The 17,977-nt window shown below is 36.8% G+C and overlaps 1 protein-coding gene and 1 long non-coding RNA gene across 11 annotated transcripts in view; both read right to left on the bottom strand.

Annotated features, from left to right (window-relative positions):
• The window catches only part of LOC116731892 (uncharacterized), a 187,411-nt gene that overhangs the window by 25,461 nt on the left and 143,973 nt on the right, over positions 1 to 17,977 (bottom strand). The gene's annotated exons all lie outside the window — the stretch shown is intronic.
• The window catches only part of epb41a (erythrocyte membrane protein band 4.1a), a 70,935-nt gene that overhangs the window by 29,190 nt on the left and 23,768 nt on the right, over positions 1 to 17,977 (bottom strand). For 3 of the 10 annotated variants that reach the window (XM_032581745.1, XM_032581735.1, XM_032581743.1), the window contains exons 7-15: positions 16,381 to 16,599; positions 16,007 to 16,094; positions 10,680 to 10,832; positions 9,009 to 9,106; positions 8,729 to 8,904; positions 7,911 to 8,155; positions 7,396 to 7,464; positions 5,848 to 5,892; positions 4,785 to 4,847 (exon numbers count right to left, since the gene is read on the bottom strand). In XM_032581745.1, coding sequence (XP_032437636.1) covers positions 4,785 to 4,847; positions 5,848 to 5,892; positions 7,396 to 7,464; positions 7,911 to 8,155; positions 8,729 to 8,904; positions 9,009 to 9,106; positions 10,680 to 10,832; positions 16,007 to 16,094; positions 16,381 to 16,599 — 1,156 coding nt within the window. The remainder of the gene's footprint in view (positions 1 to 4,784; positions 4,848 to 5,847; positions 5,893 to 7,395; positions 7,465 to 7,910; positions 8,156 to 8,728; positions 8,905 to 9,008; positions 9,107 to 10,679; positions 10,833 to 16,006; positions 16,095 to 16,380; positions 16,600 to 17,977) is intronic. The other 7 variants (XM_032581738.1, XM_032581739.1, XM_032581736.1 and 4 more) reach the window with 7 other exon arrangements.

Here is a 17,977-nt window from a genome sequence, read left to right as displayed (position 1 = left end):
GCTCCAGCTATAGATAGTCGAACCTTGGATTCAGGAAGAGCAGTGTGGTTCTGGTTCTAGTTGTGGAACACTGGACCAGCTCTACACCCTCAGCAAGGTCCTGGAGGGTGTGTGGGAGTTCACCCAACAGGTCTACATGTGCTTTGTGGACTTGGGACCTAACCCTAACCCTACCCTTTTTTTTACATTGATGTACATTTAGATTGTAAGGTGGAGGGGAAAGGGAAAATCAAATTCATGTAAATTAAATGTCAATCTCTTCATTGTAAAGGGTTTGAAAATCTGAAATAACAGTAAAAACAGTTACCAGGACAGCAGAAATGGCACAAAGACATCAGCTTGAAAAAGTACAGATCAAATGAAAGAGAAGAAAAGCTGTCTGAAAAAAGTGACAAGGAACTAAAGTATAGTACTGTAGATCATGGAACTGATCTTACATACATGACTGGGAAATGATCACCAATGTAACGTATACCATTACCATCCAATGTAACGTATGCCATTACCATCCAATGTAACGTATACCATTACTATTTTAACTGTTAAAAAGAGTAGATAAAATAATAGAGGAGCTTTTAGTAGATGGTCAATCACCACCATTTTTATTATGTTAACACACACCTCCCTTTTTCTCCCTATCCATTTCCTCACTATCAAATATGAAATTAAGGTCACTAGTGGCACATGAATAAATAAAATAAAGCAAAATCAAATTGTGTAAAATCTTCAAGATTGTAGCTTCAAAACTGTGTCTACGGTGGACAGATGCTGTTAAAATTAGCTATAAGTATGGAATAAAGAAATGATTATGCCAGGATTAGTTACACAGATAGACAGTTTGTCTATCCTTGTCAACAGCATTAATGGAACATTATCACTATTATTTAATCTTCCATCTAATGTCCAAGCTTACTGTTTTATTAGTTTCCTTTTTTATTAGTTGATTTATTTTTTTCTCATTATTTTATATTCTGTTACTCAATAACTTTTCAGTAATTTCACCTTTTTAATATGATGATTTATTTTATCCACTATTATTGTCTTATTACATATTCACTCCTCCTGTTTTAACTTTGTTTATTTACAGATTTCTTTTTTGTTTCTCCCTCTGACTCTTTGTAAGTGGTAAAGTACAAAAGTGAGTTAAACAGACAGAAGCAAAGACTCGGTGTGGGTGGCTTGGAGGGGTTATGGAATATTACAGGAAAAATAAATTATTGTCGGATTAAAAAAAAGTGACAATAAAAAATTTCTTATATAAATACAGATTTTGCTTTGCTTCAAAACTTGTGTTAGTTGGTCTTGGTAAAGTCCGATTACAGAAAGCTGATTTGTAAACAAACTTTTGGAGATTAATGAGAAAAAGTGGTTCAGACTTAGACTTACTTCACTGTCATCTCACAAAGTCACAATAGTGAATTTGACAATAAGATGTCGTTGTTTGGCTATCGGAGTACAAGGAAAATTATAAGTGTGACTATATAAGACGCATACACAGATACTGTATATATACCTGCACCAGTGTTACAGGTAACACCAGTGTTACTGGTGCAGGTAAAAAAAAAATCCTAATGTAATTGCTAATAATATTACTAATATCAATTTTGTACCCGTTCTAAAAAAAATTAGTTGATCTTTCCATCTAAAAATAGAGATACAGTTTTATATTATCTTCTTCAGACATGCTCTCACAGCTCATTAAAAGTCATCGTCTGACAGGCAGCATAAAATGAGTCCATCATATACAAACCCTTTTCAAAAATAGATTATTCTTGAACTTGTTAAAACAAGATAGATAGAAAGTTTCATGTTACGGTTAAGCAAACAACTGTGCCTTTGTGGCATTGATGAATAAAATGATATGATGGTTTCTTATGCGTTGTTTTATGATGGTTTGAATGTCTAACAATACTGCCCAACATCTGCACACAAGTTTTCATAATCTTCAACATTGTCCTTCAGTTTCAAAGAAGCTTTTGTATGTGAACCGTGGAGGAAATACTAAGAGATGTTTAAGTCTATGGATGATCTACTACCATCGGTGATACCCACATGTATTTCATGCCTCATATGATTTTGTAAGGCAGGTTTCTTTCAGCATTAGAGACTAGCTAATCCCATGTGAAAGCCGAATCCCACAACCTGACAAATTTTGAAAAGTTCCAGTTAAGTAGGCGAGTAGGTGGAGCCAAGTGTGGGGATGAGTGGTGATATTAACCAGACCTATGGTTAGGATAAAAAAAAGGGATTTCACTAACTTATACATTTTGTAGCTTTACTTAGTGATGTTCCAGACTTCTCTAGTGACTTTTTAAAACAAAATAACAATGGGTGGAAAATCTAGAAACTTTTTTTCTATGTTGCCGGAGACCTTTAATAGCGACGACACTCTGCAGCTTTGCAGCAGCTCCACTCTGTCCTGAGTGAGCAACGAGTGCTCCTATGAGCCCCCACCCCGCTTTCAAAGCCCTGCAGTCAATCTGACACAGTCATCCATCCATCCTGCATCCGTGTGTGGCCAGAGAAGGGGGCAACGATAATAGCATCCTACTCCATATCAACAGTGCAAGTAAATCACACATTTCTAAAGCTGAGTCACGCCATTGATCAATGCTTGCTGCAGCCACACTCACTATTCTAAGTCCGGAGTCACTATCGGGTGGGTCTGTATGTCTGAATGGATGGTTATACAACTCTGAGGGACCTAAAGTCATACTATTTTAAACAATAAGAAGAATTCAACTGCTTAGGCAATGCTCAACCTAAGGACACCAGGACTGAGACTGTTTTAAACAAAATAATGCAGAACTATACAGATTTTCAAGAAAATGTCAAAATTTACATAGAAAGATACAGACCCTTTCCAAAAAGATTTGAATATCATGAGAACGTTGTTGAATTCCTATAATTCCATTCAAAAGGTTAAACTGTGACAGGTTATAGATTTAGGGCCCAGAGGTTAAACAATTTCAAGTATTTGTTTGTTTATTGTTACATAATTTGGGTTTCCAGCTCATAAAACCCACACAAACAGGAATTCAAAAAATTTGAATACGCTGAAGAAATCAGCCCAAATTTTGCAGGGCATGAATGTTGTAATATGAGTGTGACACACTAATCATCTACTAAACTCAAAGCACCACCAGGCATCATTAAATTGCTTCAGTTCGGTTCAATGTGTGGAAGACTTGATACTCTCTATAGAATGGGTAAGCCAGAAAAGTTTATAGCTAAGGAGGCTATCTGTCCACAGAATGCTGTGTTCAGGCCAATCAATTGAATGTCTAGTGGCAGGGCAAAATGTGGCAGGAGAAGCTGCATCAGCCAAAAAGATGACCGTGGACTCCAACGGGTTATCAAACCAAGAAGATTCAAGAATCTTGCAGAGATCCAGAAAGAGCGGAAGGAGACGGGAGTCACAGCTTCAAAAACCAACACAATCAGATGCATCCAGGAGATGAGCTGTCAGGTTCCTCGGGTCAAGCCACTTCTGAACCTGAGACAGCGTAAGAAGCGACTCAACTTAATAAAAGAGGTCCAAGGTCCTCTTTTCCAATGAAAGTAAAGTGTGCCTTTCATTCGGTAATTAAAGTCCAAGGGGGAGGGGGACGAGTGAGGAACTGAACCCAAACTGCTTGAGGTCCAGTGTAAAATATCCACATTCAGTCATGATTTGGCGCATTGTCTGCTGCACGTGTTGGTAAACGCTGCTTTCTTAAATCCAAGGTCACTGCAACAGACTACAGAATGTTTTAGAGGACTTCATGATTCCTTCTGCTGAGGATCTCTATGGAGATGCAGATTTCATCTTCCAGCAGGACCTGGCCCCTGCCCATGCCAAAACCTGTTTGGTCACAGCTTGACTCCCCAGTCAACTCGCTGGACCTAAGCCTCATTGAGAATCTATGGCAAATTCTCAAGAGGAAAATGAGGGGCACCAGATCCAAAAACAACAAAGAGCTGACAGCAAGCATCAAGGAAATCTGGGCTTCCATAACTCCCAGGCAATGCCACAGGCTGATTGCCTCAATGCCACATCGCATCAAGGAATTGATTAAGGCAAAGGGATTCCCAACCAAGTATTGAAGACTGACATATCGTTTTTAAACAATATGTTTAAAAACAATATTTTTATTTTTATTTTTTTATTTTTTCTGCAAAAACTGAGAAGTTGTTTAAGCTGACTTCCTCAGAGTATAACATTTTTTTGAATTCCTGTTTTTGTGGGTTTTATTAGCTGGAAGCAAAATTATGTAACAATAAACAAACAAATATTTGACATCACTTAAACTGTGGTCCCTGAATCTATAACTTATGAAAGTTTAACATTTTGAATAGAATTATGGTAATTAAACAACTTTTCCATGATATTAAATTGTTTTGGAAATGGTCTGTAAAGATAGAATCTTAAGTAACCTAAGATTCTAAGATGACAGTTTATCTGCAAAAAGAGTTATTTTGGGAATTAGTTACACACTTTAAGGACAAACTGGGCTGCAGAGTTTATTGTTTAACAAAAAGAAAATGTTTCCCTGCCATATATTTCAGAAAGTGAAAGCTTAAATGACAAACAGAAACAACTGATGAGAAGCTACTTGCATGACAATCAGAGAGGAAAATGGTGCATGCAAACCATTTCGGGTTGAGCTACAGAGAGAGAGAGAGAGAAAAGAAAGAAACAAACAAACAGACAAACAGATCAAGCAAATGGAAATCAACATTACGTTTATGCACACATAACTGTTACAGAAACTACCAAAACTGGTAACACTGAAAATACAAACCTCCAACATTAAATTGCTATGTCTGATATAAATAGTTTCTCCCTCAAGTCTCTTGGGTCTCTTCTGTGAAAAATGAGGGAAAGGAATAAAACTGGTTGTAAGCAAGTTAGAATTAATGTCTATGTTTCAATCTTCAAATAACAGCAATGGCTATGGTAGCGAGATAAAGCATTGGTGAGCAGAAACATAGAATGCAACATGCAATTCCCAGTTTGTCAGCTCAGCTAATAAAAGATGACGAACCTATACAAACTGGGTGGGTATGTTACAGCCACGCAGATACATGAAAATACAAGAATTTTAAGTCACATGCTATGCATGCATAAGATGCTACTGCATAGGATGTTGCATGTGTCTGTTTTCTGGATTTGTAAAATTTCAACAAGCTCATGTTATATTGTGCCAAGTCCTGAAAACAGATATTTTCTCTGTTTTCAGGAAGACAGTTAAGGGGTTAATTTATAAATGATATTGTTTGTGGATGATAAAAAAAATACAGAATAATACAAGAAATTTAAAAAATCTAATCATTAATGAATTCTAGTTTTTCATTCACAGTACTGTACAAATTAAATGGCTGTTTTTTTCTTGGGGTTGGAAAAAAAACTTTATTACTGAAATTACAAAAATAGGGAAAATTGTAAGACTTAATTTTAATAGTAAATGTTTTAAAACCTCAATTCACCATTTAATATCTAAATTACACTCTTGCCTGACACTTATGTTAACATTGCAGGGTGTTGCAAAGAATAGTGGTTACTTGTACTTCACTAGAATGTTATGCTCGACTGTTGTAATGTAATGGCAAATTATACTGCTATTACTAATGTCATCATCATTATTATCAATGGTAGTAGTAGCATGAGGTTGCTTTATTTCTAATTAAAGTAACCAGAAAAATGTATTTATGTCTTCTTAATGAAATGCACAAGCGTTCTCAAAATAGGCATCCACAAATCACAATAGTCAAGAAAATATAGCATCATTTGAATCTGCAATGGAAATGAAAAAGTGTCATTAAATTACTGATGATAATGCAAGTCGGCAAAAAAATGTTGCTAACCTTCCTTACTCGAACCATTTCCATCTTTTTATCCTGAACAGAGAGCTGTTTCCCCATCAGAAAAAGAAAATTCTTTTGTAACTCTCTGTAAGCCTCTTTTGTAAATCAAACATAAAACAGCAAAAAATGACATGCATTTACGGAGATCCAGATTCTTTTGACAATGCTACTTTACATAGCTTGCTAGGTTAAAAAATTAAGAAAAATTATTCTGGGTGCACCGACTGCAGTTTTCTGGTCGATTTCCGATCAGCAGTTTTAAAAAAACACTGACCTTCCGATTGCAATTGGGTCTGAAATGTCGCTAAATACATTCAAGAAAGTCGCTAAGCTGGCAACAGTGGGGTGACTATTGCCAACTGTCAACATGCAGACATGACTTGGTGGGCAGGTCTGTCAGTCAAATCTCCCTCATGGCAGAGCAAAAGAGGACGGTCGTTGATTTTTAGACCCTTCCCAAGGTAAATAAAATTGGTTGATAAGAATATTGATCATCAATCTTTCCAAATTAAAGAAATCAGGGTTGATTTATCGGCTGGCTGATTTTTCAGTGCACCCCTAAATTATACTTAATTATTTCCTCTTGAGTGATGTTAGGTAAAATTCGTAGTATGCAACTTTAAGAAAAATGTGTCTTGCATATTTCTTAAAACTTTCATTGTTGTACGGATGTCCATGTCACTGTTTACATCCTTATTTTTTCACAGATAATCTGGTAGTAGTACAACAAGGAGAAAGATCCAATTCTTTCTCCTTGTTGTCCTACTATCATCAGCTCAGGTCCTCGTTCTGATTGACAGCGTTAAGACCCTCCTCCTGCCTCTGATTGGTTGCTTCTGACCAAACAGGGATTTTCTGCAGGTAGCAGTAGGACCACAGGGAGAAGGCAGAGAAGCTTGATTTTTCTCACAGATTATCTGTCTCATATTGCACTGTCAGGACATAGTAAAAGACCTCAGAGTGGCCAATCAGTCAATGTTATTCAATTTCTAATGTATCGATATGAGTCCCATAAGAAAAATTGGGCGCGTATTACCAAGTGATGTATTTTCAGCTTTTTCCCATTTGTGTAAGTGTTTCAGGAGGGGAGGGGATTGACTATCTTGTATATGTTTGAGCATGTGACAATGGTATGGTGTTTAACTGAAGTTGAGAAGCAATTTCAGATGTGGTGGTTATTGTCCAGAAATTAACAGCAATATTAATTTCCAATATTCTCAAATTTTCATGTCAGTTAATCATTATATTTGTCAATATTCGTTTGGTGTACGAATATTGACAATATTGCCAGTGTTTTAAAATATTTTAAAATATTACTATGCAATAAAATAAATAATTTGTAGCATTTCATTTCCAAATATTTTATTGGAATACGCAAAAAAAATACTGCCTTTCATTCTTTAAAACTAAATACTCTCTCTTAACCATAAGAGAGAGTATTTATTAATTCTTGCTTTGTCATTTAAAAACTTTAAGGAAGTGATGTAGGTCTAAAAGAGTCTGAATTGATATTCTCATGCTGAGTGATCATGCATCAGGCAAACAAACCTGGCTCTTTTTTTCTTTCTCCCTATTGGTCATGGATGAGGAGTTCCTTCTCTCTCTCTTGGCAACAGTCTAGCAGCATAAAGCTCATAATATTAGTTAGTTTCAGGGAAATCTCAGGCTACAATCTGTACATAGGTACACTAGCCATGTCTTTTTTATGATATATGTATAAGTTTTGGTACTTTCTGCACATTATTTTTAATGAAGGATATTTTATTTCATTATCTATATTCATACTTTCAAAACCGAGACACGATAATATAGAGCCCACTTGCAGTTTATCATGCAAAGTTACTGTAAATATGAAATATTACTATGCAATAAAAATAAATAATTTGTAGCATTTCATTTCCAAATATTTTATTGGAATATGCAAAACAAATATCTAATTTGTATGACCTTTCATGATTGTCTTTGATAATTATTTTTGCACAGTAAGCTTATGCAGTCCTAGATTCAGTAAAACCATATTGGCATTGAACTGAATCACACAAAGTCCATGAAATGTGCCTTACCTTTATCTCTGAAGCAGACTGTGGCTTTGGGCTATGACTCTTGGTGTGCTCTGGCTTACATTCTGTCTTTAGCTCTCTCTTCCAATCTGTATGGCGTTGGCTTTTGGGTGTAGAGCCATCAAGATGGCTATGGCGAGGCAGTGTGGGTAGCAGTGGTGATGGCTTTGCCTCACCTGGAGATACTGGTGACATAACAGGGGCACTGACTGGACGATTAGATTTGTTGTCTGGTGTAGTGGCCATTGCTGAGATGGGCAAAAAGGAGATGCAGTGACCTCACTCTCAACTTCCAATGAAATAACACACACATTATTCTTTGTAATATCATAAACAAAAATTTTTGTACATTTCAATATAGTTTATTTTATTTAGTGCCAAATTACAACAAATGAGACCTCCAGGTAAACAGTTTATATCCACTTAAATAGAATCCTATTTATTACAATACAATCATATGGTCTCATTCTGATTCATTAAAATACTGTCCAATTTTCCTCAAAACATAATGCAATATAACCAAAGTCTGCTATATTGTTTGTATAATTATCATAAACTTAAAGTTGGTTAGAAGGCTGAGCTGACCATAAACATTTGTCTGCTTCGACTATGGGCTGGGTGGATAGAAAGCAGAGAGCCAGAAGTTTTTTTTATGGAAAGGAAAAACTAAGAGTAATAGTTATAATAAAGTGTATGCGGGACAATATAGGCTGTTTCTATTCTATTCTGTCAAAGCATGTACTAGCATGTGAAGTTGTAAAAGGACCCCTGGTAACACACTAACTAGATTGCCAGTGTTTTAAACATGTACAGCACTTTACCTCCATCCAGACTGCGTGAGTTCCTCTTGCTGGAAGAGCGCTGGAACATGGGAGCTGGTCTGTCAATCAGAGAGCTGGCCTGCCTGGTCTGAGCCTGAGTCCGTCCACTGTAACGAAATTTGGAGCCTAGTGCCAGGAACTTTCTCGGGGTGGTGGCCATCTCAGTGGAAGTTAACCTGTCCACAAAGAAAGGGTATTATTTAACAGTAGAAATTTAAACACAGAAAACCGTTAAAGCAAAGCTTTGGAAAAGAGTAAAAAAAAAAATACCATACTCTACCTAAAGAAGGTATGATGTTCAACACATACTTTCCACAGCTTCTTGGCGGCCTTGTAATTGGGAAGTTTGAAACCAATTGCACTCTCATACTGTTCTGTCTGTTGAATACAAAACAGAATTTTAAAAGTTAATTGCTAATTTTTTTTTTTGATTTGTAGGGATGGGAATAAAGAACTGGTTCTTGTAGAGAACAGGTAGTTAATTTTTTCTTGACAAGTGTCATTGACAGTGGAATTGCTATCTACTTAAAAAAATTAAGGCAACTATTTGCATAATCTATTTATATTGATCAAACAAGACCGTTCTTTGTTTAAAGTACTTTCTTATTTTGTTACATGAAAACGATAATTCCAAGTAAAGTGAACTTAATTGTGTCAAGTAGATTAAGCAAAACTAAACTTTGTATAAATTACTGAACTTTTTATTGTAGTAAATGAAGTTTGCAAGTACACTCTAAAATCTAAATAGTTCACTTCACTTAAAAAATTATGCAAACTTGTTGCCTCAAAAAAAATCACGTTTTTAAAACATAATACTTAATTGAAACAGTTCCGGGCTCCTGCCTGCTTTTTATTTGTCCCTCTGCTCAAACTTTGACAGAAAACATAGAAAGCAGTAACAGTTTGTTCTCTTGTTTTCCTAGACGACACCATGAAAATAAGCATACAACTCATGGTGCAGTTTAATGTATGCAAATGTAAATGCATGAAACTACCCAATAAGCACTCTACTGCTCTGAAAGTAAACTTCATAACTGAAGCTTTGGAGTCTACGTTTTCACCTTAAACATCTTAAAACTAAGTTTTGTGACAAATTAAAAAGTGGCTTTATCAGTTGCTGCTGCTGGTGGCACAATGCATTGTGGGATACCTTGCTGGCCAATCTCTACTGTCACATATATCCTACGTGCTAAAAAAACAAACAATTATTGCAACATATAAAAACACATGAAGTTATGTTGTGCGATTTAAGTATTGCAAACTTGATCAATTTTGTTTAGCAGTACATAAACGAAATAAAGACATCTTGACATTATAAGTTACATACAAATAAGGAATTTGATCTAGACTTTTCCATGGTAAACAACATTCTTAAGCTCAAGTGTTATTCTCATCAAAATGATTTTTTCTGCCTACATCACCAACAACAGCATTACTTTGTTAACCTTTATTAAAAAAACATTGTGTCATCAGTGCATATTTTATTTTTCAACACAGAAATCAGTTGTACAAATGTCCTGAAAGTTAAGCACCAACTTACTTGAACTTAATTTAATTTTTTAAGTAAATAGAGCAGAATATTTTAATCGGTGTACTTCAAATCACTGCTGGTCCATTGGTGCTTGGGATTTCTGATAGCTTACGGGGAGTATTTGGTGTTTTGAAACACTGAATAAAACACAGTAGATATAAAAAGATTGTTTTTTGTTGTGTGGGTGAACTTAAAAAGACAGACTTAGTACTTGAGCAATTTTCTGAAAAAAGTTACAATGTCTTGTATCTTGAACACATATTTTTGACCTCAATACTGCATATACAGTACTTATGTAAAGATGCTAACTTGATTTTTTTAATGTTGATTTCACAGATTCATCAAAATTTACTTCACCACAGATTCATTTTCTCAGTATAGTTAGAATAAGTCTGGTTATGAATAACAAAGGTTATCTACCTCCGATGGTCGTATTTTGATAAAGAAGCTGCTGTGCTTGTAGGACACCTTAAGGACTTTGGGCCATGGGAAACGGTTGATTCTCAGTTTGTCTTTGTAAACCATCAGGCCACTTGAGCAGACTCCCAGCATGATGTCAACACCATCCAGGTCCTGGCAGAGACAGTAAAATGAGTCTTGCATTCTAAAACTCCTTCCAGAAATTCAACATTAAACAAGTAGACAGTCAAAACTGCGTAGTAACTATACTGTAAATACAATCATGGTATTTAATTAAAAGTAGTAAGTTGACTTAAATTAGTTGTCATCAAATTGCTATCAACACTCACTTTTAGTAAGCTACTTAGAATATGTGGTTGAAAAGTCTCTCCAGCCCACTCTAATTGAGCTTGGTCATAAACTAGGTTGTTAGCGCTATGCTAACTCTAGTTGCCAACAATAAAAAAATGTTTTTGTCAAAGACCGGTCCACTACTGTGTGTAGACCTATGATAGAGAATATCACCAAAGTCAACTAACTTAATGAGTTTTTGTTTTTTTAACATCATTAGTTGCATCATTAATTGCATTTTTTTACATGCAAAAGTCCCAAACTGGAACCTTTGTATTGTGTTTCTGTATTCCTTCAAATCTGACGTACAAGTGACACCTGGAAATGACAGTGATGATCAAGAGTGAGAGTGAATTCATCTTTACTGTATATTTTATCAGTAGAATATTTTTATATATGTTATGTATTTTAAATATTTGATGTAATTAGTAATTCTGTCAAGTGGGAGAGAGGGTTGCTGTTGTGGCGCAGGAGTAGCACACAACCTATGTATGGAGTTCTTCGTCCTTGACTAGAGTCCTGGCCTGATGACTTTTGCTACATGTCTTCCCCCTCTCCCAGTACTGACTTTCCTGTCTGACTCTCAAAGGCCACTAGAGCCAATAAAACCTTAATAAAAAAGAAGTGAGAGAGGAGGGACAAGAATATGTCCAAGAATATTGGTTTGTTTAATTTAAGTGGGAAGCAGTATGTTGTAGGTTTTTAGTAATTCTAAGCGGGGTTAAATTTGTATCAAGCAGTTCACACAAATTAAAGAAATTAAGTTAAGTTAATGCATGATAAGTTACATAAACTTAGTTTTTTTTTGTTGGTTGTGCTACTTGATTTAGTACTGCTTATTTAAACTAAATGACGTTTTTCTTACTCACTGATCTTAAGCTTATTGTGCTTAATTTTGAGGCAATGAGTTTTGCATAATTTTTTAAAGTAAGGTGAAATAATTAGATTTTACAGTGTAATTACATTTACTCAGTTACATTTATTTGACTAACGTTTTTTAAAAACGTTACTTTTAGGAGTATTTTTTACCACAATGTACTTTTTACTTTTGCTTGAGTATTTTTATTTATGAAGTATTGCTAGTCTTACTTGAGTACTATTTCTGGATTCTCTACCCACCTTATGAAAAACAAACCTGTTTTAATCAAACATTCACCAGACAAAGGCACACACCTAGAGTTTTTGTAAAAATTTCCTAAGTTTTATATTGAAAGAAACTGATTTGTAAAAATTTTCTTTTGTCTGATTTTTGTCATTTGTTACTTACATGAATTACTGTTATTTTGCTACTTAAAATACAAAAATTTCCACTTAGTTTTATATTTTGGTCTATGAGATTATGTAATTTTTAAATATTAAATGATAGATAATTTGATCAGCTACTCGATAATTGAGTAGCCTTTTTTTTTTTAAAGAATACTTGGCTTCTTTTTACTTTTACTTGAGTAAAAATATGTTGAAGTAGTGCTGCTTTCACTTGCGTACACATTTTGGATACTCTACCCACCTCTGTAGACAATGAAACAAAAATGTCAAAACATAAGTTCTTAGAACTTACTATCATTAGAATTATAATTTTCTTCAACTGTTAAAGTTTATATGTTCTTATTCGTTATGTAATTTCTAAGAAATCTTGCTGCAAATTATTTGTCCATCTTGTAGATTTGTGCTTTGCATTAGAATATTGTAATAACTTAGGTTATCCATAAGGAGGCAGTATGGTAAAAATAATACAATCTTCTGAACAACCCTGTTAGATTGATCTGATTGTTGATTAAAAAAACATGTCAAGTCAAATCTATTCCCATTGTTAGAGAGAAAAAATATATTCCACCACCTTGCATGTCTTGGAGATTTACGCTAATGCAGTAAATCACAGTCAGCCTACATTAATCTTCAACTTGGAGAGATTCATGTAGATCTGACTGACCTGTGATCACCAATGACATACAGTTATTGATTAAACATGTCAATGCAGCAGTTTTTGTAATGACATTAAGCAGTGGAAATGGATTTAGTTATTTCAACCTAATAACTACATAAAACAGTAAATTTTTCTTTTGTCCACAGCCTTTTCCTTTAAACTAAAAATATGTTAGCACAAATTTAATATCAATAAAACCCAAAGCGGTGAGCCTGTAAATAAATAATGAGGAATATTATAATAATTTTTCATAGCCCAAGGTAAGCCTACTGAAGTACAACATTTTGATGCCCTCTGCGTGACTTAATGCAACATTTTTGGTTCCCAGAATTCTGATTCACAACTCAAAAAAGAAAAGATCAATATATGTCATGGAAAATATTTAAATACGTCTTATTTCTTGGTATTAATCATTAAAAGTGTTTTAGCAAATAGTCAATTTCACTTGTTAAAACAGAATTTGTCTAGAGTCCTTATATAATTGTGGGGACTAGTGTGGAACCTCAGAAAAATGATGATGAAAAGAATGAATTTACATGAAGTTAAGAAAATGATGTACTACCCTGACCATCCTGTTTATGAGACTGTCTCAGAAAAGCAGAGTGTCCTTAGTCAGAAACTCCTTCAAATTTGATGCAATACAGACAGGAGATCTTTCCTGCCCAAAGTCATCACCAACAATAACGCTTTGAAGAGTTTTGAATTAATATCACATACTGTCATGAAGTGCGGGGTGTGGTGGTGAGGCAGACGCTGTAGACCCAGGTACGGAGTAAAAATGGTGGTTTTAATGCACAGAGTTACAAACAAAAATCCAACACAGTCCAAAAACCGAGGCAGCACTGCTGAGCGGAATCCAGGGCTCAACGCAGGTAGCAACAAGGCATACGAATGGACTAGACGCCAACACACGACTGAACAGACGCCAAAAATGAGACGAGGACCCGACAAAGACACAGACACACAGGTGACACTAAATACACCTGTGTGTATTTAGTGTAATTAGGGAACGAGAAACACCTGGGAGTAATCGAGGGGAGAACAGGACAACACAGAGACACAGAGACACAGAAAACTCGAAATAAACACACAGAAAAACACGGAACATGACACATACAACAATATTTCATTTCCATTTAAGATTAATAAAGTATTTTTCAATTTGATTTGAATTTGAATTAGGGTAGTTTTGATACTTCTACCATCTAGTGACAACTCAACCATTTTGTTGAGCAGGTTTTTAAATGTTGTTCATTTATTAGAGTTGATTAATATAGCACTGATATCAAATGACATAATTATGTTCAGTAAGTACTTTGACACCATTATATGGCAAAAATTATAATGCAAATACCTTTAAAAATACTAGCCAAAACAGCCTGTAGGTGCAAAGTAATTTTTTTTATTTTGATTGCCTGATTGAATAGTGCCTAAAGAGCCATGTAGATTTGAAAAAGAGTGACATCTTGAGTCCTGAAGTGCCTGCCAAATGGTCAAGCAGGCATTTAAAGTGGTATTTGGCTTTGGTGTGAAGCAGCCAGGATAAGGATCGGGGTCTCCAAATCCAAGGTCATGGTCTTGAGCCATTGTTACGTCAATTCGTGTTTCCGGTATCTGATGGGTGAATTATGGCCGTCAGATATTGTTATAGCGTGTCTGGGTTCTCCCTTAGAGAGAGAAGCTCAGTCATACGGTAGGGACTAAAGAGTAGGGCCACTGCTCCTCCATGGAGGAGACAGTTGAGGTGGCTTGGGAATCTAGTTAGGATGGCTCCCCGGTGAGGTGTTCTGGCCACATCCCGTGAAACATTCCGTGAAAGAGGTGTAAGGAGCCTCATGCCGGAAGCCCTTTGAAAGGCTGTTTACATCGTTCTAAACTGTGTGATTGTGAGCGTGAGTGGGAATAAAAATGCCAATAGGTATTTTGTTCCATATAACACAGTAGGAGTGTAACCGGTAAACCTTTTATGGATGCAAAACCAAGAACCCCCCCACTTGATGACTTTGTGTTTCTGTGTTTGATATGATGTAAAGCACTTTGAAATGCCTTGCTGCTGAAATGTGCTATACAAATAACATTTGATTTGATTTTGATTTGAATCCCATCAGGAGGAGACCCAGAGGAAGACCCAGGACACACTGGAGAGACTATCGCCTGGCATAGGAACGCCTTGGGATACTCCAGGAGGAGCTGGCCAAAGTGGCTAGGGGGAGGGAAGCCTGCATGTCCCTACTCTGGTTGCTACCTCTGCAACCTGGATGGATGGATGGATGGATGGATGGATGGATGGATGGATGGATGGATGGATGGATGGATGGATGGATGGATGGATGGAGAGACATCGGGTGTTGAATAAAGATGCTCTGATAGACTTTTTTTGGTGTCCTCAAGGTGGAAAATGGCACAAGGAAGGCATTATATTGAGTCATGTGAGAGAGGAAGTATACAAATGTTGTGCAGTTGTTGCACAAAGGAGCGGGAGCGATGGTGAGATCAGATTGTTGGAATACCATTTTTGGGAGAAAAATTTGCAACAGGAACCTCTGTGGGTGCAAAGGTGACATCCTAGAAGTCCATGCTGTTTTAAAGTTGTGGTGAGGTCTGCTGGTAAAGTTGTGTGATGACTGAGAAGAAGGAGATTCAAAGAGGTGTACCAGAGAGTCATGGCCTTGGTGTTGGATGGAAAACACTACAGCAAGGCTAAGAGGCAAACCGAAGACAGGAACTGCATCATCGGTTATAGGTTGGGCGAATGTTCCAAGGTAGTCTCGATGGAGTGAGACAGCAGGGAGAGCAGAACATGCCAGGTAAGCTAGCTATGCACAGCCGTGGTAGAAAAACCACACCTTAATAGCAGATAACCAGACTGAGGTAAAATCCAGAGGTAATGTAGCTTGAGAGAACACCAAAAACAGTTAGGAAAGCAAGGCCAGTAGTGTTAAACAAACTTTTGACAATCTTAATTAGATGGGGAAGGGGCAGCCAAGTGGGCCAGTGTCCTCTTGCATCCGTTATTGTATGACTTGTACATGAATGTTGGGGAAATGAAACTGAAAAGCCCACTTAAGCTTACCTTAGCCTGGTGAAGGTCCACCCCATACATAGAGAGTTTTTTGGCATTCTCCAAAAACATCAGGTCTGCCTGAGCTGGACACATTATCCTGCCAAAAGAAGGAAATAGAAATGTAACAATTTATGCACTGAAAAATAGTAAAACCAAAATATATCTTTCTACATTATTAATGAATGAGCCATTCATTAATAATGTGCTGCTTTGTGTTAGATACACTGGAGAAATCAAAGAACAATGTTGAACAATACAATTAAAGTGCCTCAGATAATAAAATGCAGTCCAAAAACATAGAACTCTATTAATAAAGACATAGATAATAATTTGGGAATGTAAAAACCATTTTCATCACTGATTGACTTAGACTGTAATCTCACCTATATGTACGATGCAGCTCCATCATTTTGTCCTCCAGCTCCTTTGTCTGACCTGAGGCCATTTTCATCTCCTTAGCATAATCATTGCCATGCACCTCAGGGTCGTACTCACCCAGCTCTGACTGCAAGGCATAAGAACCTAGCAGAGCCAGGGTAACAAATGAGCAAGGAAGGCGGCCCTGTAGGATATCCTTCCGCAGCTGCAGACACAGGTAGTACCTTTAATGTACAAAACAGAAATAATTCAACAGTTACAATTTTTCAAGTAAAACTGAAATGGGCTTTTAATGGAAGTCTGAACTTAAGCAAATGAGCTGAACATGTTCTACAACAGGCTCAGTTCGAGGACAAGCTCATTATCATCCTCTCCTGCACCCACACAAACAGACATCCCACCTTCCTCTGACCCACAGCTTTCCCGTCCATCTTCCACCTCAGTCATGGACTCTTCTTCCAAAGGTTTGTCTTTGGAAGAAGAGTCCACGACTCTTCTTCCAAGAGTCATGGAAGAAGTAAAATTAGGACCAAATCAGGAGATGTTGCTGCTCCTTTTGGTTCCAATACCAAAGAAAACTCACCCATCTGTCATTACTGACTGATCAATGACCTGACATCCCACATCATGAAGGTCTTGGAGAGACTCCTGTTGGCCCACTTGAGAACGCAAACAAGCAAATATCAAAACCCCCCGCAGTTTGCTTATTGCCATGGAGTTGGAGACACTATCATACACTGCTTCAGCAAACCCCACTGTCATCTGGACAAAGCAGGCAGCACCATGAGAATCATGCTCTTTGATTTCTCCAGTGTATCTAACACAATGCAGCCTGATCTTCTCTGGGAGAAACTCCAGAAGACGCAAGAGGAGGCCTCAACAATCGCCTTGATCTATATATGACTACCTAACAAACAGACAACAGTTTGTGAAACTGAAGAACTGAGTGTCTAACCAGGTGGTCAGCAACACAAGAGCACCACAGGGAACTGTACTCTCACTATTCCTTTCACTCTATACACTTCACACTTCCAGCACAAGTCCGACTTCATCTACAGAAATACTCTGATGACTGCAGTTGTTGGGTGTATCAAAGATGGACAAGAGGCTGGGTATGTGATCTTGAATGTGAACAAAATAAAGGAGATGATTGTAGATATCAGGAGAAACAGGGTTAGATTAAATCCTGTTTCCATCATGGGATAAGAAGTGGAGGTTGTTGATGAATATAAATACCTCTGTGTTTGCCTGGTCAGACTGGACTAGAGACACAACAGTGAAGCAGGCTGTAAGAAAGGACAGAGCAGACTGGACTTCTTGAGGAAGCTAAGATCCTTTAAGCTCTGCAGCAAGATGCTGCAAAGCTTCTATAAGTCTGTTGTTGAGAGTTTCGTCTCTTCTGCCGTCATCTGTTGGAGCAGCAGCATCAGAACCAGAGACCTAAAAAGGCTCAACAGCCTGATAAAGAAGGCTGGTTCTGTTCTGGGTCTACTGTGGAGCCTCTGGAGAAGACAATGCAAAAAAGGATTCGATGTAAAATCAAGAAAATTGTGAACAACCCTGACCATCCTTTTCATGAGACTGTCTTGGGAAAACAGTGTC

Source organism: Xiphophorus hellerii, chromosome 13, assembly GCF_003331165.1.
Source record: "Xiphophorus hellerii strain 12219 chromosome 13, Xiphophorus_hellerii-4.1, whole genome shotgun sequence".
Taxonomy (NCBI): domain Eukaryota; kingdom Metazoa; phylum Chordata; class Actinopteri; order Cyprinodontiformes; family Poeciliidae; genus Xiphophorus; species Xiphophorus hellerii.
The sequence above is the reverse complement of the archived record's forward strand: the minus strand, read 5'-3'. Positions and strand labels throughout refer to the sequence as shown.